Source organism: Lichenostomus cassidix, chromosome 4, assembly GCF_008360975.1.
Source record: "Lichenostomus cassidix isolate B80296 chromosome 4, HeHo_3.0, whole genome shotgun sequence".
In the NCBI taxonomy this organism is placed as follows: domain Eukaryota; kingdom Metazoa; phylum Chordata; class Aves; order Passeriformes; family Meliphagidae; genus Lichenostomus; species Lichenostomus cassidix.
Window position 1 is genome coordinate 3,413,322 of NC_139484.1, and position 22,026 is coordinate 3,435,347.

Sequence of the window (22,026 nt, forward strand, 5' to 3'; positions counted from 1 at the left end):
CTACTGTCAGCCATTTCTTTCCTGAACTTACACCGACCAGGAGAAAAAAGTATATTCTTTATGAGGTTTTATTTCTTTTGCTCTGCACCCTTTCTAAGCACAGACTGCTCCAGAACCAAACAGAGATCTGAGAGAATTTCCCAGTTCCACCTACTCAGCAGTGGCTCTGGACATGCAGGATGCTGGTTGGGTTCTCTAGCTTGCAAATCAGGAGTTTTGTGGAAATCTGAAGAGATTTGGAGAGTACTTTGAAATACTTGAATGAACATAGCCTGGCCAGGGATAGTTTTCAGCCTTATTCAGCTTGAAAATTCCTTTGTGTTTTCTGGTGGAAACAGAATTGGAGCAGTATCAGTTCAACACATAACCTGATAGATCTCATGTGGAGGCTCACAGGACTTAAACCAAGTAACAAGGGAGTACAATTTCCATGTCCTTACCCCGGTCACTGTCTGAATCAGCTAACATCCTTGTGCTGACTGATTTGCTTTTCTCAACTCAGAGAGAGATGATATTGCAGAGTATGGAAAGCTGCTGATAAATTAGCAGATTTTAGAGTAAAAGCCATTCCAATTCCAGAAAGGCCTTATTACTCTTTGAACAAGCCAAATGTTTCTTGATATAGTTCATTTAGCCAGCTCTGAAACAGGGAATGTAGAAATAGGTGGCATTGACTTGGGACATTTATTTTTAGGTAATGCTTTTGGTTCCCTTTCTCAGCATAAGAACTACTTTCATCTTCTTCAGAGACACAGTTATAAATATCTTCCATTGAGATCTGGGGCCTCTGAGATGAGTGTGTAGCACTTGTCCCTGCTGCCCATGGCAATCATATTTCCTTCCATTCCACAGCACTCTCTCACCCCTCTGACAGAAAAAAAACCAAACCCTAATCTCCTAAAATCCCATAATTATTTTCCTGAGGAGGAAGAGGATGCTTGTGGAGAGCTACACATTATGTGCTGTATCAATTTCTGCCTATTCCTAATCAGTCTTACACACTTCACAGCCCTGGACTTCAGTGGCCTGGTTCTTCTTTGTGCAACCAGTAACATATGCAAAGTGCTCCCGTCCTTGCTCTCCTCTGCTTACTGGGGCTTTCACACTGCAGTCCTTGCCCGTGACACTTCAGACATGACAACACTTCATTTGTCAATGTGTGTTATAGAAAGGACCAAGCAAGAAAGAATCGAAAGTTTGTCAATGGCAAATTTACTTCCTCTCAAAATATGTGACAAACCCCATACAGCCTTGTAACCCATTGTTCCCCTAGAGGAGAACCAAGGCATGCCTTTTGGTCTATTTTCTCTGACAGATACTGCTCCTTTAGGAAGCCTTGTTCATGTAATCTAAAAGAAAAATGACTGGAGAAAATAAATAGAGCAATAAATAAATAAATTGGTCGGGGAATGCCTACCTGACAAAATCTGGAGATGCAGGTAGGGAAGTAGCATTTCCTATTAAGTATCTTAACTTTCAAGTGCATCAACATATAAATTGTGCTTAGTTTCCCTGGTGGATAGAGCTATGGGTGCATTACAATGCATGGGCATGATTGGATAAGCAGTGTTAGAAAACATGCGTAACCTGAAATAAACACAGTGTGACCATGGACAGAGAATACCAGCATGTACTTCAAGTTGTACAGTTTCAGCGTCATTATTTAGGAATGTTCAAAAGGAAACAAAAGCATTTTGGGTAATTTTGGAAATGTGTCCATTTTTGATTTCTTATGGTCATTATTTTGATGTTATTTCTTAACAAAAATTTTAAATTTTGGCATTTGCTAGTGTTGGGGGTTAGGTTTCTTCAAGGAATTTTCTTCCCATTTGTTGTCATGGAAACGGCAAATGGACGTCGATTAAGAGACAATGCCTTGGCATCCCTTTGGAATGGTTGTGAGGGGATGTGGGGGGGAAGCAGTGGGGATTCGGCAGTTTCTTAGCTGGGAGTGGTTCAGCCTTTGCCCGGCTTGGAGGGGAGATGGTTGTGGTGTTTGGTGCTGGACTTGTCCCGCCCAGGGGCTCAGCGCTGCTGTGAAGTTTCCCCTGACAGCCTACAGGCGAGGCTGCTGCTTACAGTGAACTGTGGTGGACTGGGACTGCCGCTGCAACACCCACCCGAGCCAGACATCCCCACATCTGCCTGCTCCTTCCAAGGGAAAAGACCGCTCCCCCACCTCCTCTCTCTCTCGCTCTGGAGAGACCACCTCCCAGCTGCCGGTGGGCTGGAAGCTGCCCACGGCCGCCATGGCCAGGGGACACTGAACACTTTTCCCCAGCTCCACCTTCTCCCTCTTCCCGCGGCCACCATTAACCCCTGCGGGCTCGGGCCTTGCATTGCAGCGCCCCCTGCAGCCAAGGGGCAGTCACTGCAGCCGTGGGGTTTTTTGTTGCTGTTGTTCTCTATCTTTACATATATATATAGATATATGTGTGTGTGTCTGTGTGTCTGCATATTCTAGTAAAGAACTGTTATTCCCTTCTGCTTACCTTTGCCTGAAAGCCCTGTAATTTCAAAGTTGTAATAATTTGGAGGGAGGAGGTCATCTTTTCCATTCCAGGAAGGTTCCTGTATCCCTTGGCAGACACCTGTCTTTTAAAACCAGGCCAGCTAGCTTAGTATTATTTGAAAGATTTTAGTTCAGATTTTACCGGTCACTTTAAATCCCACATTTCCCTGAAGGAGAGCAGAAATGGGTCAATTCTTTAATGGGCAAAAAAGATGATTAATATTCCAAACATTTGTCTATTTTAAAATTAAACCAATAATTCTACATGGAGAAAAAAGTATTTTAAAGTGCTTTAAAATGCAAAAATTTAGTTTAAAAATAAATTAAAGTTTGGTCTTTCTTGAAATAGTTTTACTGCCAAAAGCACACGAGTGAATGTATTAATATCAGTGCTTTTAAAAAAGTATCCAAATAAAAATATTTCTTTGTTAAATCTCTGCTTTTTGTATTTTTTACTCTGTTCTATTGATTACATAAAAATATTAAGGATGCAGTATTTATGAAAAATTGTGTAAATTATAAACTTTGTAAAGATTATAAACTTTGAATAAGGTAATTTATACAGAAAAGAGAATAGGGTGCATGTTGATTTGAGGCATGTCCTGGTACCAGCACAAGCCATGAATTATGTCAGATCCACTTTCTTTTAAATTTCGTGGACAACTTGGAAGCATTCTCTATAAAAGGTTTAAGGCAGTTCCTTTTCTTTCCCATGATCCAAAACACTGTCAATGTGATAATGTTCCAGTATGCATTTTTTGGAGACCACCTGCCTTTTAAAGAGAATCGAACAAGTTTGCATTTTTCAACTGCAGACATGCAGTTGAATACATGATGTGCTGGAAAAATCCATACATTGACTATTGTATTTTGTATAGTTGGCAAGGCATTGAATTTAAAACAGCAAATAAATTAATACACCCCATTGCTTTTCCTTTTTTCCTTGTCTGTGGTTGCATATTGCAAGAATGAAGTGAAGCAAAAATTTGAATTTAAAAAAAATACATGCCTAAAGGAAAAACAAGGTAGTCAACTATAATCCAAATTAAACCATTACCTGATATAACCTGGAATATTAATATTATTATTATTATTATTATTATTATTAGGGTGTTGAGCTGACCCTGCTTGAAAAGCACAAGAAGCCCTGCCTTTGGCTCAAAGGCCTTTGATTGCTACACAGCAGTATTCACTCTCTAACTGAAACCAACAATCTCATACCCTTGGGGATCTAACATGGGGTATGTATTTGCCACAGTTGTAGTTTATAAACTAACATTGTTATAAGAGACTAGGGCCACTTGGCCTGCTCTCTCCCATTTAAAAGTGTTTGTAATGCACAGACAGGCTCGTTGTTTCATGCTAATGGATGGTATCTCTATCTGCTAACTGAAATAACTTTGCCTTTTTGGCATCGAAGTAAGTACTTCCCATGGCTCTTTCCAGGCTCAGGTTTTATTTTCCTGCTAATCTGAAGAAGTACTCTTGAGTCAAGTGAGGCAGTCTAAGCAAATCCTCCCCTGCTGTAAGCCTCTGAGCATGTATTCAACATAGAAATTAATTGAATTAACCAGACGAGGAACTAGAAGGAACCTGCTGGAGCCTAGAAAAGCCCTGCAGGCTCCATGTATGCTGTAGTTGTGTTACAGGACTGCTGGCCTGGGCTGGGGAGCTAAGGAATGATAGTTCAACTCTGCTCCCCAGCTACTTGCTTTCAGGAGGAAAGTCACCAGATACTTTTTTTGCCTCTCTTGCACTCTGTCTTCCAAAATAACCCACTTGGGACCCAAGAGGCTGATTGCCAAGTGTCGGCATTGCTGCACAGCAATCTCTGAAACACCATTTAGTCACATTCCTGATTTATGCTCAAGCTCATCCTCAGATGGATGCATAGCTGGAGGGGAAAAAGTGAGGAGATGCTCCTCAGCTTGCAGTTCTGCATGGGGCCAATCCAGAGCCCCATTCCCTGTATGCTTCTGACATAGTTGCCCTTTTGTACCAGCAAGAGGGAGGTCTCAGGTTCACTGGCATCATTAATATTCACTGGTTTGACTTAAGAGATAGGGCTCGTGCTGTCTAAAAATCAGCTTGTCCTCCAATGCCCTCTGGTGACGGGAACTAATTAGATGCCACTGCTTTTACTGAATCGAGTTGCAAAACAGTTCTTTTATTCCTATTAAATATTTTAGGCAAATACTGAGATTTAGCACAGACCAAAGCCTGCATTCACTAGTTTGAATAAGCCTTTAATTGCTACAGCACTTCCTAGGAGCTGAAAAATAAGCACCCTCTAGAGACAGCATAACTTAGGGAATCTCCAAAGCTTATTAGATTGAGCATTTAAATACTTTAGTCCTGATCCTTACTGCGGAGATGTACACTAGTGTGTGCATATGTGCGTCTGCATGGCTGCAGAAATGCATTGTGTCACCTTCCACGCTTAATCTCCAGGATAGAAAAGCAGTGACCCCAAAGGACTTTAGGAAAACAGGTTGCTGAAATGATCACAACAACTTGCATGTGCCAATGTACAACTTCTGTCCTCTGCCTGCCAGGGCTTGTGTGAGTGAAGGCACAAAGCAGCCAGGAAACAGGAGGGAGGCCAGGGACAGGGTGGGTCACCTTAGCGTGGTATTTGAAAGTCTGCCTGCCTCATAAATGTGTGGGCACTTTTCAAAACCAGACTTAATAGGAATGGCAACATGCGACAGCTTATCCACTAGCCCTTTTTTCCCCTTAGCCTGACCTTACTGTTGCACCATTGTGATAATAGGGAAGGAGGTAATAACACTGAAATACACAGTAAGTGGTTGGTGAAAAAATATTGGAAATAAGCAGGTCAGATTTTCATTTTATAAGCATAGTGACTTTCTGAGTGTATCTTCTTTGTTTCTTCTACTTTTTGCAGTCTCTGGTCTTCAAAAACAAACCCCATAGAAACAGCACATGCTTTAAGAATAAAATGCTCCAAGACTTTGCTGCTACAGTGTGCTGCCATAGACTGAGAGCCCACAGCTTAGTTACTAACCTATGAAAAAAAGAGTTTGTAATTAGAACTACCAGCAGAGCCTGGATTACTGAGTGGGATGTAGGTCCAAGTATAATTTGATAAGCTTCTTGGGCATGCAGATCTGCAGCACTTAGTTACTGCCTCCAGCAGCACAGAACATCTGTGCTGTACCTCTACAGCCTCTCTGTGCTCACAGTCAGCACTGGCTGCTGCTCACTCCTGCCTTTCCTCAGCAGCAAACCAGCTGTGAATGCCATGTGGGATTGCAAAAGCTCAACCAGGGTTGTGCTCCAGCCTCCACTCTGTGTGACACTGGCAATGAGTATGTGAGTGTGTGGTAGCTGCTGGCTTTCTGCACCCTAATAAGGGGATCAGGAGCTCCAAAAGTGACACCAGCTTTCCTTGTTTATGTTAGTAGGAGATTCTGCCCAAGACAGGTGCATCAAAGAATGTTTTCCTTACCTGTATCAGAACAGTGCTCAAAGAAAAGAATAGCCAGAGCAAGCTGGCCATCAGGGTATGCACTGATTTCCCCTCCTGCATGGTCAGGGTTTGCAGTCTCCCGTATTTGTGCAGCGGTCTTTCTAAAAGAACTTACCCCCACCCCCCAGAACAGCTCCTTCCATGCCAACAGAACCCTCTCCCTCCTTCAGGGTTGATCAAACCGGTTGCCTTGCATTTTGTACATGAAATAGCCTTTTGCTGTAGCCATGCATCTGTACAACAAATCCACTGGCACTTCAGAAATAAAGATAAAAGCTAGGCATTTTATGAGCTTTTTGGAGGAAGGAGACCATCTTAAAATTGAGTTGGGCATAAGCAAAGAGCATGATATAAACCTGTGCAGATTACCTCCCCCCTGTGCAATGCAAGTCAATCTTTTGGAAAAGATGGGTGCCTGTTCTCTACAAGCAATTACCATTGGTTATAATCCTTTTAGAATATATGTGGAGAATGACTCAGTTCATTTGATGAGTTATACTGCCAGTTTTCCCTAAAGAACTGACCCAGCAGAGTTACCAAAGCTGGCCCTAAGCTTTTGGAATGGGAGGGTCTTAGGGCAGCATTTGGGTGAGCTCATGGTAGCAGGCAACTAATGGGCTGGGACAGACCAAGGTAAAAGTAGCACTATGTGAAAGCTCAGCAGAGATTTGGATCTCCCTCAGTGGGCATCTGCCCACCCCATCTTTCTGTGCTCTTGGTAGGTCTGCGGAAAAAGGAGTTGTGATCTTCTAATACTCTAGCAATACTTCAAATTACATGGCTGAGGATCTCAGTGCTTTACAAATATTAATTTAGCTTCAAAGCAGGTATGTGGATGGCATCCCACATCTTCACATCTACAGCACATATGAGATATGGAGGGAGAGAGGAGGATAGTTTTCCAGTCTTTGGGAAGCATGTCAAGCTCAAGACTTCGTTCAGGTTTGCAGGAGGGTTAAGCACAGGTTTAACAAAAATACCTAGAAGTGATTTACTCCTACACAAGCAGACATCAATGGCAGTAAGTAGACCTGAATCAGGACAAAATGTTATGGAAAGCATTGCCTGAAATGCCTTGTAGCTGGCTCTCTAGGGGGTCTGTCACACAGCCTAGAATAGATCCTTCATCAAAGGAGCATTTTGTCTGCCCTCAGGTCCAGTGATACTGCCAACCTGGCATTTCAGAGGAAGAAAGGATTTGCCATCTACATTTTTAATTGAGAGTTAACCTGAATTTTGAGTTATTTTGAGCACTGTCTCTGTGCAGGTGGATGTGTGGATGTCCTTGCTAACAAGATATGGGTACTCTGAGCAGAGGGCTTATTTTAATGGCTTTCCTTTGCATATCTCTCTGCACAAACTATTCAGAATGCAGCCCTTCTGTCAGCACTAGATGGGGGCATATAAAACATTTACTACTACATTGGCAGCAGCATTTGGAAGCATCGCTATTAGGAACAAAGTAGCAACTGCTCTCAGCACGTAGTGTGCACAGCTGCTTCACAGCAGTGGCTTTAATTTTCTGCTGTTGCAGGGCACAGCTGACCTAACATTAACTGTGGGTTTGCACAGTGTCAAGACAGCCCTGACAATGTCAAAACAAGACCGGGATATTGAAGGAAAAAACTGGCACGGAAAATTCTGCCCAAGATGGCTTGGTGTAAAGTAGTTGGCTCAAAGACCTTGGCTACCTCAAAGTGGGAGCAATGGGAGGGCAAAAGCAGTTCCCACTTCCATATAATGCCAAATAAATTGTGTGTTGTTGAGGCATGTTTTCAACAGCAGCACAGAGAGTTTAAGCTATGAGAATTCCACATGACTGGTGTGTTGGTGACTAGAACAAATCCAGCTTTCCACATGGGCTCTTTGCACACAGCTGCAGTCAAGTACTGTGAGGATTCACAGCTGCAATTAGAACCCCCATATGGCAGTAGCTGTGTATACATCAGACTTTCATTTTAGCAAAGGGTAGACCAAAGATTAAATGGAAACTTATAGGTTCTTAGCTTCTTCTTGCAGAACCATTCTAAATGCTAACCATGCCTCTACAAATATCTGGAATAAATTGTTTTCTTTCTGTTGAGGTCTGAATAGCCTGTGCATCAATGAATTGAAAGGATGCGATTACAGAGTGAGTTTTGCACTATACTGAACCTTGTCCTTTCTCTTTTGTTAGCAAGCCTGACTAGCTTCTCCAGAGAGTGTTCCTTTTGAAAATCAATGAAAAGGGAGAGAAATATGTAGAGATAAATAGCTTAAGACTGCATATTTGCATGCTGTGAAACTTATAATTAAGTAGTGGCACAACTTTTATATATCATTAGCTATCATATCTTTTTAAAGATAGGGCTATGGAAATATAATATGATAAGATATATCATATCTTTTTAAAGATAGGGCTATGGAAATTTGATTTTCTGTAAGAATAGATGTTTGGGATGTTTCGTGCATACATTTATGGCATATTACTTATATCAGGAGAAGATGCAACTGCTAAGCATCCCCATCTGCTTCTCAACTGAGACAGATTATTTAGAATCCCCGTGGCAGAGATAAGAGCTTAAAAGAGTAGTATCCAGATGCTTGTGCACATGTACCCATTAACCATGTCAGTTACTCATCCTGTGTGACGTCAGGTTGTCATTCCATTGCTTGCTACAGTATCTGTTGACAGATGTGATTCCTTATGTCCCAGGGCCCCAGTCCCGCTCCATGGCCATGCACATACACAGCCATTGTTTCCACACCACAGTCTTCCTGTGCCACTGCTAACTCATCAGCTGGGTCTCCAGAGGGAAAGCAGTGTTTGGTGAAGGTGTGAAGGTGTTAACACAATCTAGTCAGACAAGATTTTGACCCACCCCATCAGATCTTAACTGAGTTTGCCTTTATACATTATACATACATCCCCAGGAAGGAGGAATTTTATTTCTCTCTCCTCTCTGTTTTCCTCCACTGCCCTCTTAAAGACCTGTGCATTGCCTTGTTTATTTTTACAACTGGTCCATGCAGTGCCAGGCCAAGAACAAGACAACGCCCTGCACTTACAGCCTCACGGTCTCTCCATCATGACACATCTTCCCAGAAACAGCAGGACATTCAGTGCAAGGAGAGAGTTTGTTGGTGCTGTAAGCTAAAGACTCAGCAGCCAGTCACATGTGCTGATACCTTCAAAGGAGCATCAGTCTCCATTCCAAATAGCTGGTCCCAGAAATACAAATGGCTTCCAGAAATGATGATTGGTACCAGTTATTGAATCATGTTTTAACAGAAAGCTACAATTAACTCTGCACTCCCCTCAGAGAAAGCAGATTGCAAAACTGCAAGCAGACAGGAACTCATCTTGTTGTTAACAAGTGTCAGAGTTTCTGATTCGAGTTTAGTAATGCTTTTTACGGGAGGAAAGTCCAGCATTATTTGTGTGAATCAGCTTGGCTTCCTCTCAGGCTGACACAAGATGCTTACACAATTGAAATCAAAGCCTCTGAGTAGCACAGGGGGGTCATAGATTAATGAGGTGATACAAAATCACACAGCTCTGTGCAGCACACACATGCTAACAAAGGTTTTACAGTAAAACTTCTCATTTATCACAATATCTGAAATGAGATCCTTCTCACAGACCTGTCATAATAGCTTTAGAAGTCCTCAGTAAGTGCTGAAAATTAATCTTCACTTTCAGATGGGCAAATAAATATTGGCAAGCGCGTTGTAGAAACAAACAAATAGCAACGTCCAAGAGTCTCTTTGGCCTTTTTCCTTTACCAGGGGATTCTTCCAAAGTGCTGGGATTGAACTCCTGCACACTGTATATGGAGCTGTGCTGCAGCCTTGTAAAGAACTCAGGCTTTGGCTGAGCAACAGGCAGGTGCTGTGCAGGAAAAAGGTCACCTACAAAGCTGGAAGTTGGGAATAAAAACAGGCATATATTTATTCATCTTCCTTTAGCCCTCTGCTTTAAAAATGGTTCATGATGAGTTGAATGAGGGGTTTGCCTCTGAAAGATGTTTCACAGGAGTATCTTTGGCATTGCAGCACCCTAGACGTGCAGCTCAGTGGCTCCATCCCATCAACAGGTGTATTCTCTGACACACACACACACTCGAGATCATTTGTCATGGCTGTGGGACTGAAGGAGCATGAAGGATAAGTTTATGTGTCTACAGTCACTGCTAAATAGCTGAGAGTGGAGGAAAATAAGACAGCTGCAGTAGAAAGGAGGTTTGAAAACTTTTGTGAGATTTGTCCTACCAGGAAGAAGGCTCCAGAGAGGGAAATGAAGTAAGGATTCTGACTGTCAAATACTTTTCCATAACCATGTGTCAAACGTTTGTCTGCCATATGAGCTCTAAACCAAGGTTGTGGGATGTGCATGGTTATTTCTTAAGTGCCAGACACTGAATTGGATTGGTATAATATTTTCATATATTTTTCTCTCTGCTATTGTCTTTTCATAAGAAATCTCAGTGGACCTTTAAGGTAACAGAGGGCAAACTCACTCACTGATATGCAACCCCTATCTCTGCAGACGTCTGATATTCAACTCAGTGATGTGCACAGTAACACAACCATCTCTCTAATCCCAGATCTCTCCAGCCACAAGTGGGACTGGCAGTGACCTGGAGGACTCCAGCCATCTTTCACTGCTCTACTGTCCTGAGGCTTGCAAAAGCAAAGGCTGCAAGACTGTTCAGGCTTGCAAATGGCACATCACTGGAAAACTAATGCAGTGTTATTTTGAGAGAGACAATACCAAACCCCTACTCAGAGGAATTACATGAGAAACCACTATGTGGAGCCAGCCACTAATTATTTGGCAGAAGAGAAAACTGGATTCAAATAAGTTGTTACCTGAATTTCAGGTACCAGTGCTACCCCATTGGCTTTTGCTTTACTTCTCTCAAATGTCTAAACATGGGACAAATTTGCTGTGATGTAAATCAGATGCATAAAACCACCAGTGAACTTAGTAAAGTGATGCTGTGAAGACAAAAAGACACATCCTTTCCCTGTCTTTAGGAGAGAATTCTACATTATTCCTTATTTTACTTCCATCTAGTCTAAAGTCCTGTGGCCTGTGAAAAGAGTACTACAAGTTTCCCAGACTAAACAACAGAATAGAGTGTAGCTCAAATGTCATTACTGACAACATGCTGTGGTTTGTGGAGTTCATCTGGCAGATGCAGAGCCTCTTTAGCCATTGGATTAGGATGGAATTTGATTTAGAAAACAGAAGAACTTCTAGGTAATGTCTGTATTCAAAAGGCTGGGAAATATGATAAACTTCTTTAAACTCAGGCATGGCAGGCAATTTCAAACGTTACAGAAGAGGGCAGTAAGAAATGCACACACCAAGCAAACTTTATCTGTTACATAAGACTTTCTCCACTGATCAGCCATGAGAATTTATGGACTTAAAAGTTCAAACTCAGCTTTGCACTGGAAACTTTTCTCACCGTTTACTCCATTACTTATTGTGAATGCTTCTCTGTGTTTCTAATACTGAGTTTAGAGGTTTTGTCACAGGCAGGCAAATGACTAGGATATAGCAAGATGCAAGTACATTTTGTTGGGAAAAAAAAACAAGGAAAGGAGAATCTCAAGCGTAACTCAGGTTTTTGTAGCAATGTGAAATCTATCTCTTTTATTCCTCCGCTATCTCTGAGGAAAGAAAGAATTGAAATAGAGATGAGAAAAATTCTGACACCCTCAGCAATCATTAAGCAAAATTTATTATTTGATGCATGCAGCAAGAAGCCATAGAAAAAAATATGCATATTGCTGATACTAAGAACTGAATGTCATCTGCTCAGGAGTGTCACTTAAACACAGCCATGTCTTACAGAGCACTCAGTTGCAGAGGGAAGTCTTCTGTCCATACTGATGTGCAGCTAGGAAAAACAGCCTGTGACTCTGGAGTAAGAACCACAGTCTCTGCCCTGCAGTATATTCATCTGTATGGCACAAGCCCTAAGCACAGTTTGTGCGTCTGGGAGGCACCAGTTTGATTTTTATTTATGCTCCAACATGTGTTATACACGAGGTGAAAAATTCCTACAGGGGCTGTGCACGTGCTAGAGGGGAGCCCTGTCCCCTAGGGGACTTCACCAATTGGGAGAGAAAGCTTCCGTGACTGGGCTGCAAGCGACCCCGCTTGCCAGTGGGGCACATCCCCGGATGCCCGGGAGAAAATGCCCGGGAGAAAATGCCCGGGAAACTGGGCTGTGGGAGAAGCCTTAGCACATAAAAGCAGTTAACTGTGATATAACCCTTGCGCCTTTCTCTTTTCTGCCGAGCTGACGCCGACGGGGCGTCCCGGGGTACAGCGGGAGCGACCTGTGCCGGCGCTCTGCTTCTCTCCCCGTCTCTCTTTTCCCCTCTTCACTCCCTTTTCTGTCCCACTTCGGCAGGAACATTTCTTTATCAGTAAACGGTTCTCAGATAAAATATTTACTGCTTTTGTGCTTTATTTTCGTCTGAGAAACCTATCAAAAAGAATCCTCACCAACTCCTCTTTTACAGTGGGAGGGGAGAGCATGCTAATGATATTGTGATGAAAGAATTTGAGAATATATTGTATTTCTTCCCATGGCATCCCTTCTGGATTTCTGCATCTAAACCTACTGAGAGGCAATCATCCACATAAATTCTTCAAGTTTCTGAGCTCAGGCTGCTCATACAATTCTGACCTACAAATGGCACTTGCTGCACCTGGTAAAGTACCTCAAGTAGCCAGTAAGGCATTGAGGAGATGGGTATTGTAAATTATCTGCAGAGAGGCTCAGGCTCCATGAATAAAAACCCCAACCTCCATTAACCCAGCTGGAAAGAACTGCCTTGAAAATTGGGTATTCAAGTTGAAGATTTGTCAGTCTATCAAGTGAAATATTCCCAAGGAAATAGTTCAGTGTTCATGCCAGGTAAACAATTTGGGCACAAGTTTGTCTCTTTCAGCCCTGGTCTCCCTGGGTTTGATAAGATAGTTCTTGACTTATCCAGTCCTGGGGTTTTAAAAGCACAGTTCTTGTGGCATTATTTGGGGTAGCTCTGATCCTCCCACAGCAGACAGAGGAAACTTCTGTCCAGCCATCCAGTAAAACCCACAATCCCAAGGTGTTCATACCCAGACAGCCCCGAGGGCCTGACTGTCCACAGCAGCCCTGAATTTGGGAGCCTCCTAGAAAAATGGAACAAAAATGGCTTCCTCTACATGTGCTGATGTTGCAACTTTAACACATCCATAATGCTAGAGCCCCTCAGCAGAGACCCAAGCTGTTACACCCCTGGCCAGAAATATCAACCTGTCTGACAAAGGAGCAGTGATAACCAACTTCAGCAAGAAGAATAAAATTACAGTGTTTTAATTGTAAAATGGATTAATAAATTATATTGGTGTTTTGTTAAAGAGATGGAAAAGTTTTCATGTGTAAGAGGAGCCATTTTTGTGTTACAAATGTCTGAAGAAACAAGTCAGGAATCACCAAAGAACAATCTGCTCTGCCTTGATTTAAGCTTTCAAATACTGTCCATCCAGAAACAAACTGTCTTGTAAACATACTGCAGATTAAATAAGCAACAGTCTGGATTGTAGAAAAGGTTATTTCTTATTTTAGCATTTCAAGTCTTTTTAGGAAGTCCTTCTTCTGTCTTAATAAAACTTATCCTACTTAGAGATGCCAAAAGCCATTTGCTACGAGGTGGCAGGACCTGAGTTCTGGCAGAAAGGGCAGTGGAGCCCCTGGCACACCAGGAGGCTGGGAGAGAGCTGGCAGGGCTTAGTGCTGAGGGCAGGGAAAAAGATCAGAAGAGTAAGAGGGGGAAAACTGTAAGGAGCAGGAAAGCAGATGACAAGGGAGATTGTTTTGCTGCTTTGTTGATTTAAAACCAGCGAAAATCTTTCAAAATCTGTGGATCCTCTAGTTGCTTTCAGCAAGCATCTCCAACAGCCTTTTGGAAACAAGTCACTCTGTGCCCAACCATCTGCTCCCCACAGGTCACAATGTCCTGGTGCTACCAGGCCCTGCATTAGTTTTGTGACCTTAGGAGCACAGCTGGGATTCACTGTGATACTTTTTGTTGTTTTATTTAGAAATCTTATGAATTTATGTTAAAAGAGAATGCTCTTCCAAACTGAAATACAAAGGAAGTAAGGGAACGGAAATTGCATGTCCAATCTCACCACATTATTCTGTGTCTTTTGCTGCTTTATGAGCTTGTTTCCAAAGGATCCTTAACAGAGTCAGAGTAGTGCAGGGAGATTTAGGGTGTTTTTTTTCTCCCAGAGGTTGGCATTAAATAATAGGCAAGGCAAGGGGTTGTATAAACAATAATACGATTAGGCTGTTGGATTCAGAGTTAACATTTAATGAGAGCAAGCCAGCATCAAGCCCCTGCTTGCTTAGAAGAAAATAAAAGAGGCAACCAGGCCTAGCAGCTGGAAGAAGCTTGAACAATGCCTAATGATGTGAAGACACACTGTGAGCCCCAACATGTCTGCTTGTGTGTTTAGACAGTTAATAAAGCTGAACACCAGCCTAGAGGTGCCTCTGCAGTCTGCCAAGTCTAAACTGATGAGACCCCTAAACACTGCAGCCTACTAAGAGTTTCCTAGGGATTGCTCCCAATATGAGCACATTGGCTGAACCAAACTGTTGGCAGCTGATGGCCACTTGTTTTCTACTCTACAAGGGGCACTGGGGAATAGCTCAACAGATGGCTGAGCTCTCCTGCAGCAGCCTGGCTTTGGGTAATAGGTGGGTGGGCTTTTCCTAGGTTGATGTTAAATTTTTCCCCACTTCTTAACATCCAACATGAAATGCTGAAACAGTGTGTTTACCATCATTTTCATTTAGGGTTGTTCTGCTGTTCTTACAGTTATATTTGTAGTTAATAGAAATTATCCTTTGAACATGTGAGATGCTGTGTAATGCTAAGAACTCTTGACAACGATCCGGCACTTGATATTTGCCAGACACTTTCATAGCTTCAGCCCGAGTCTCTTAGTTCTCCTGCTGCAGAACAGGATAACATGCCCAGTGCCATTACTGCTGCAAAAACAAGTTAATTAATGTGGGAGGAAGCTGGGTACCATGGTGAGGGAAGTGCAGAAGCTCTCACCAGTGTCACCCTTGTGTGCAGTGGAGGGTAGGAAATAAAATAAGGCCTGAGGCTGTATGTGCAGTCATCAGGGCAGAAGGCTGCACTGTAGTCAGAGCAAGGCATGGGCCCTCTGAAAAAATAGTATGTGGTTATGCAGATAAAGGCAGGAGAAGAGCTTGTGCACAGAGCCAGGCACATTGCAGCTGGAGGGGGATTTCTTATATTTAGAGAACTTGTAACTTTAGCATTTTTACTGTGCAATATTGCCCAAAAAGTGTGCTTTTAGTCTGACTGCTGCTGTCTCATATCCCAATGAGTGCTCACCACACTACCATGTTTAAAGGTCCTGTTGATTTGCACTTTGTGTGTGTAGGTCACAGCATGCCCTTTTCCTTGCTTTCTATTGTATTTCCTAAACACTTGTTACCTCTCAGTAAAAAGGGTAGCTACTACATGTTCCAGCTCCAGCCCTATAGCCTCACCTCCTTTCAGAGTACTAGGTATGTTCATAACTTAAGCACATCACCTTTGATAACTCCAACACTGTGCATGTGCTGATTATGAATTAATCTCTTCAGAGACTCACAATCAGTGAAACAAAACAGGTCCTTTGCACAGGCGTTCCTATTGTGCTCAATATTTACTCTTTCTCTTTTGGAGGTTAGAGATCAGAATTGTTTTAAGTATGTGGGCTTTAAACCACAGCAAAACTGACTGTCCCAAACAGCAAAACTGACTGTCCTTTAGTTAAACTAACCACCTATGATACAGAGGCAAGCATTTATATTCTGCTCAAGTGTTCTGTAGCAATCAAATCCTCCCCAAAGCTCTCAAGATTAGTAAGTTCTCATGTCAATTAGGTCAAATACTAACCTCATTATTCTACTGTTCAAAGATTCCCAAACTCTCTTTCTGCAGACATCTCTAATTATTTTGGTTTTGTTAAGTTGCAGCTGTCCTGTTTTCCTGGTGGGATGCTGTCCCTGGCTTCAGCAGCACTGCCTGGCAGCATGTGGCTGACTCAGAGTAGACTTACTGAGACCTTCAGGTGGGAAGGGACCCCCAGAGGTCCCTGCTACAGTCTGCTGCTCACAGTAGGGCAGCTCTGAGGTCAGATTAGGCTGTCTGGGGCTTTAATGAGTCGGTCTGTAAATGCCCCCAAGGATGGAGACTGCAGAACCTCTCTGGACTATCTGCTGCACTGCTTGGCTGTTCTCACAGGGAGCAAATTTCTCCTTATTTCATATCTTATGTCATGTTTTCAGTCATGCCCATTGTCTCCTGTCCTCCCTGTGGAGCACTGCGAAGAGCCTGTTTTCATGGTAGCACTGCTGTAAGTGCTGGTGGGTTGCTGCTGGGTCCCCCTGAAGCTGTCTCTGAGAAGAAGCCTCATTCCATCAGTCTCACCTCACTGAGCCCCGACTGTCTAGGTCACCTGCAGTAGGATGGAGACACCTCCTGTGCTCCCAAGACAGCTATCTGGAAGACCTAGAGACACTCTGCCTTTCCTTTAAGGCCATCCCTGCATATTGTCAGGCTGTGGTGGAGAGGAAGGGCCCTGCAGTACACTGAGACATCATCCTTAAATCTCCTGGGTAAGAGCTCCAAAATTGCACCCTCTGCTTGCGGCTGTCATGCTTCCTGCAGCATTGAGTGTGCAACCAAGAGTGTGATTCTCTGTGTTTTGCAAATTAAATCCTTCAGCGCCATGAGAGGGAAGTCCTGCTTGTCCAACATGATCTCCTTCTACAACAGGGTAACCCACCTTGCTGATCCAGGAAAGCCAGTAGAAGTAACCTTTTTGGACTTCAGCAAAGCTTTTGGTACAGTCTCTCACAGTATCCTTCTGGACAAAATGTCTAGCACACAGCTAGATAACCATGTTATATGATGGGTGAGCAAAAGGCTCACAGGTCAGGCACAAAGGATTATAGGGAATGGGGTGACATCAGGCTGGTGTCTGGTCACTAATGGGGTTCTGCAGGGCTCCATCCTTGGCCATGTGCTCTTCAACATCTTCATTAATGACCCGGATGCAGGACTCAAAGGAATACTAACTAAGTTTGCTGATGACAGTAAATTGGGAAGAGTTGTCAACTCCCTCAAGGGCAGAGAGGCCCTGCAGAAAGACCTTGACAAATCAGAGAGATTGGCAATCATCAAGTGTAGGACGTTGTCTTGGTTTGAAAGACAGGTGTCTCCCAAAAGAGGTTGAAACCCTCCCTTAGAACAGAGAATGTGATTTTTTTTCTTTTTTCCCTCCCTCCGAATTATTTAATTTTGTAAATCAAGGGCTGTCAGGCAAAAGCATGGGAAAAAAGGAATATCAGTTCTTTACTAGTATCTATAAACAAACAATAACAATAGCAACCACAACTAGAACCAGAAAACCAATAGCAGGTAACTTGGGAGCTGCCAAGCCTTTTCCCGTGTGGTGTAATCACGGTTGCAAGCAGCAGGGGCGCTGTTGAGCTCCTGGCCGGGCAGGGCAGGTGCGATGACTCCCGAGCGGCTGCAGGTGGCGCTGTGGCGCAAGGTCAGGTCAGCCTCAGGCAGCTGGATGATGGCGGACAGGCTGAGAAAGCAGGCAGCCAGGAGGTCGGAGCGGCAGAAAGCAGGGAGGCAGGATCAGGCACTGGCTCCCTCCCGGCTAGCAGCGAGGTAGCAAAGATTTCTGCAGTCACAGCAGACGCCGCGGTCTCGTGTGGCAGAGGGCAGGGGCAGGCAGCAGAGGCAGCCGGACTCTCCCGGTGGCAGCTGCGGGAAAACGCAGCCCGGGGAAACGCGCCCTTCCCAGTGGGAAGAAAAGTTGAATCAAAGCTCACCCAGCCAGGAGGGAAGAGAAACAGGGCACAGTTGGATATCCTCTGGTAGCAGCTGGAAAGCAAAGAGCCAGCAGCCTCTACCCTCAGCGTCCGAACCACGAGAGAGCCTTCCCAGGGCCGGCTCTTCCCTTACTGTGCCCTGCCCAAAAACCTAGCTTTTGTCTTTTACAAAAGACTTGATCACTCTAAACATCGGACTATTTGTTGCTTAGTAACAGGAATGGGAAGAAATTCTCAACCCCCGACAGACGTTTAACCAGGGCAAGTGCTGGATTCTGCACCCGGGATGGGGCAACCCTGGATGGACAGACAGACTGGGGAATGAGAGGCTGAAGAGCAACGCTCTGCAAAGGGACCCAGGAGTCCTGGTCAGTGCAAAGTTGAATGTGAGTCAGCAGTGCCCCGGCAGCCAGCAGTGCCAGCTGTGTCCTGGGGGGCATCAGGCACAGCATCGCCAGCCGGGCAAGGGAGGGGATTGTCCCGCTCTGCTCTGCACTGGGGCAGCCTCACCTCCAGTGCTGGGGGCACTTTGGGGTGCCACAATATAAAAAAGACATTAAGCCCTTGGGGAGGGTCCAGAGGAGGGCCACAAGGATGGTGAAGGGACTTGAGGGGAAGCCATAGGAGTGGCTCAGGTCAGTTGGTCTGTTCAGCCTGGAAAAGAGGAGACTGAGGGAAGAGCTCAGTGTTGTCTTCAGCATCCTCACGAGGGGAAGCAGAGGGGCAAGTACTGATCTCTTCACTCTCCTGACCAGTGACAGGACTCGAGGAAACAGCCTGAAGCTGTGTTAAGGGAGGTTTAGGCTGGATGTCAGGAATAGGTTCTTCACCCCGAGGGTGGTTGAGCAGATTGAACAGGCTCCCCAGGGAGGTGGTCACAGCACCAAGTCTGACAGAGTTCAGGAAGCATTTGCACAGTGCTTTCAGGCACAGGGTGTAGTTCTTTGGGATGCTGCTGGCAGGGCCAGGAGCTGGACTCGATGGTGCTGGTGGATCCCTTCCAACTCCGCATATTCGGTGATTCTGTGGTAGGAGCAGCAGGTCAGCAGTCCCTGGTGTGGGAAGGGAGAAGGAGCGTCCTGGCGCTGCCGGGGACTCTCGAGGCCGAACGAGGCCGGCTTTGGGAGGTGAACTGCAGCAACCCCAGTCGGGGTCAGCGGGCCGATGGATGCACAGGACAGAGTGCGCTGGAGGGCCAGCGCTGGGTGGGCTGGCGTTGTCATGCCCTCAGTGCCATGGGTGGGGTCATTCGGAAGCAGCCGCGGCCTAACGCTGGACTTCCGGCGCCACTGTCCCGAGGGGCGGAACCTCCACCGCTCCCGTCCCCTCAGCGCTGAGCCGCCGGCCGGGCGCTCTGTCACTCTCCAGGGCGGGGCCAGGCCGGGCGCTCTGTCACTCTCCGGGGCGGGGCCAGGCGTCGGCCCCTCCCCCTGGGCAGGGAGGAGGCGGGGCGGAGCGCGCGCGCCCGCCCGCGGAACCGCGGCTGCGCCTCGCCCGCGCCCGCCGCCGCCGCTGCCATGGACAGCGACGAGGAGACGCTGGAGGAGATCGTGGAAGGTGCGTGCCCCGCGGCTCGGGGAGCGGGGCCCGTCGGCGCCGGGCGCTGCTGCGGGAGCTTTGGGGATGCGGGGCGGCGGCGGCGGTCGGAGCTGGGCGCCCGGGGCCGGGCGGCAGCGCATGACATCAGAGGGCTTATGCAACGGGCGGGCCGAGGCCGCGCACGTGGCGGAGTTCGGCCGGGGGCAGCCGGGGCCGCGCTGGCGCCGGTACCGGGCGGGAGCTTTGGTTGCCGCCCGTCACCGAGCGCTCCGGCCACGGCGGAAGGCTGCGGAGCCCGGACGCGGGGATGGCGGCTGCACGGCTCTTACTGTCAAAAATAAACTCATGACCGTGGTTTTCTGCCGCTGCCGTGCCCCCGTGCGGGCGCTGGCCCGCAGCTCGCACTCTCCCGGGCGTGGCGGTTGGTGCCCAGTCCTTCCCCCGGCTGCTGAGGGACCGGGGGGTGCTCATCCTTGGGGAGAGCCCAGGGAGCCAGGGCTGCAGTCATGCGTGCAAATGGAGAAGGGGTAAGAAGGAGCGACTCCAAGAAGACTCTGTGGCCATATCCATGGGCAGCAGGGCTGCAGCCATCCGTATGGGAGCGGGGCGGGCCACCTTATAGCCAATATACACCCTGTGTATGCTCACCTCTCATGTGTGGAGAACTAATCCTGAAAGAGTTCTAAATCCAGAAGCACTTGCCTTCTGGAAGTGATGTGTTGATGGAAACCTTAGGAGGCAGGGATGCAGCTCCCCAGCACGTTCTCCTCCCGTGAGGCGCCTGGGAGCAGGGAGACAAAGCGTGGCATCTCTGTGGGAAAGCACCTGCTCCCCAAAGGTTCCTCGCAGGGACCGTCGTGGTCTGCCGGGAAGAGCAATCCGTTTTCAGCTGTTAGGGAGCAAGGAGCTGCCCAAGATGCTGGTAGTGCCCGTGTTAGCCGTGTGTCTGCTGTGACAGAAGGGATAGGCCTCACAGCGAGTTGCTCCAGAGAAGGCATCATGCTCCGCAGCTTAGTGTGACAACAGGCGAGAGCAGAGCAGCTGCTGCTCGGGGCTGGATTTATTGTCTAGGTATGTGGTGTCGGAGCCAAGGAGAAGCTTTGTTGTGTAGAACATGGGTGTGAGGGGAGTGAGGCGCTGCTATGAATGGAGTGTGCTCTGTGCCCTAACAGATGGGGTTTTCCACTGTCCTTCCTGCCCACTCCTCAAGTCTGTGGATTGCACTTGTAGTCGTGGTTTTCATCCTTACATCATAGATAAAGTGTTCTGCTGTATCCTGGATTTGTTTGGCATTTCTATGAGCTAAGGAAATAAATTTTTTAAGTATCTTTTACTCAGCAGTGTATATAAAGGTGTGTGTTTTTCTGAGCAAGACAGAAGCAGGGTGCTCCTTGGAGGTGAATAGGATTTTGCACTTCCTCAAATGAAGTTAGAAATATCATAGAAATCAGCACTTTCTTTTATTTTTATAGGGGGGAGGTTGGTGTATTGTAGTTATCCCCCAAACATCCATCTGGCATCTTTGTGGCCGGAATCTTTTACTGATGATGCATATTGTATGTCATCTATTAAGTAATAGGAATACTGACAGTAAAGGGCTTTTATCTTTGATTTGTATACATCAGTGATTTCGGTAAGTGACCCCACTGTGAGCTAGCCCCTATTAGGGTAATTCCTTTTCTTGAAAAGTTAGTCATCTGAGTTTAAGAGGAAATCTTGAGTGACCCTTAATGAAGCAACAAAAGTGAGGTTTTACAGTAATTAAAAAATATGTTTAGACGTTTTGGGTTTATTTTTGCAAATGGAGGAGAGTAGTGAGAAAGGAAAGTGGAACACACTGCTCCCCATGAAATACTGCGGATTTTTTCCATTGACTTAATCTGAAACAGAATTAGAGCCGAAAGCCTCAGCTATACAGAAGTTGCATTTATGTTACAAAACTTGAAATTGCTTTATTTCCCGGTGTTGTTAATTGAGAGAGACTGTATGTTTCTTGTTTTGTTGCAGTGGTGGAGGGATGGTTTTACTTTTTTTAATAAGGAGAAATTTCTAACATATTAGAATAATTGGATTCTTTGTATTGTGGCTGAGATTAAGACCCTATATAGAGGCCATTGGATTAAAGCTGACCATTTGGATCTCCGAGGTAATCTGTATCCTACTGTGCAAAAGTCCTGACATGTTCTGTGGTATGAGCATGGCAGCTTTTGTGTTGGACTTTGCATTCCAGCAAAATCTTGACAAAGCTGAATAGTCACAGAGAACTATTTCTGGGATTTGCAAGGGATTGTTTTGTTGTTGTTGCTTTGGGTATTTTTTTAATACTATTATGTATCATTATTATTATACGAAAATAGAGTATATTTTTAAAATCCAAGTGTTTAAAAGTTTTGCCCCTGTAGTGAGGAGGAAACTGGTATTGTATTGTTTAGAGTTTGTTAACTTATACCAGTGTACCCTTCCTATATTGATAAAGCTTTTAATTAAAAAGGCTTTTAATTAAAATATAAATGTTGACATAGTTTTTGGTCTAAAAGAGGAGTCCACACCAGAAATGT

The 22,026-nt window shown here is 45.3% G+C and overlaps 1 protein-coding gene across 4 annotated transcripts in view; it reads left to right on the forward strand.

The window, feature by feature from the left end:
- The first annotated feature begins 18,866 nt into the window (after positions 1–18,866).
- Positions 18,867–22,026, forward strand: part of SETD7 (SET domain containing 7, histone lysine methyltransferase) — a 28,187-nt gene continuing 25,027 nt past the window's right edge. For 3 of the 4 annotated variants that reach the window (XR_014851506.1, XR_014851505.1, XM_085057639.1), the window contains exon 1: positions 18,867–18,970. Coding sequence is in view for 2 of the 4 variants with exons in the window: in XM_085057639.1 (XP_084913765.1) it covers positions 18,910–18,970 (61 nt within the window). In the remaining 2 variants the exon portion in view is untranslated. Of the gene's footprint in view, positions 18,971–19,347; positions 19,487–22,026 lie in introns of those variants that run through there. The other variant, XM_085057640.1, reaches the window with a different exon arrangement.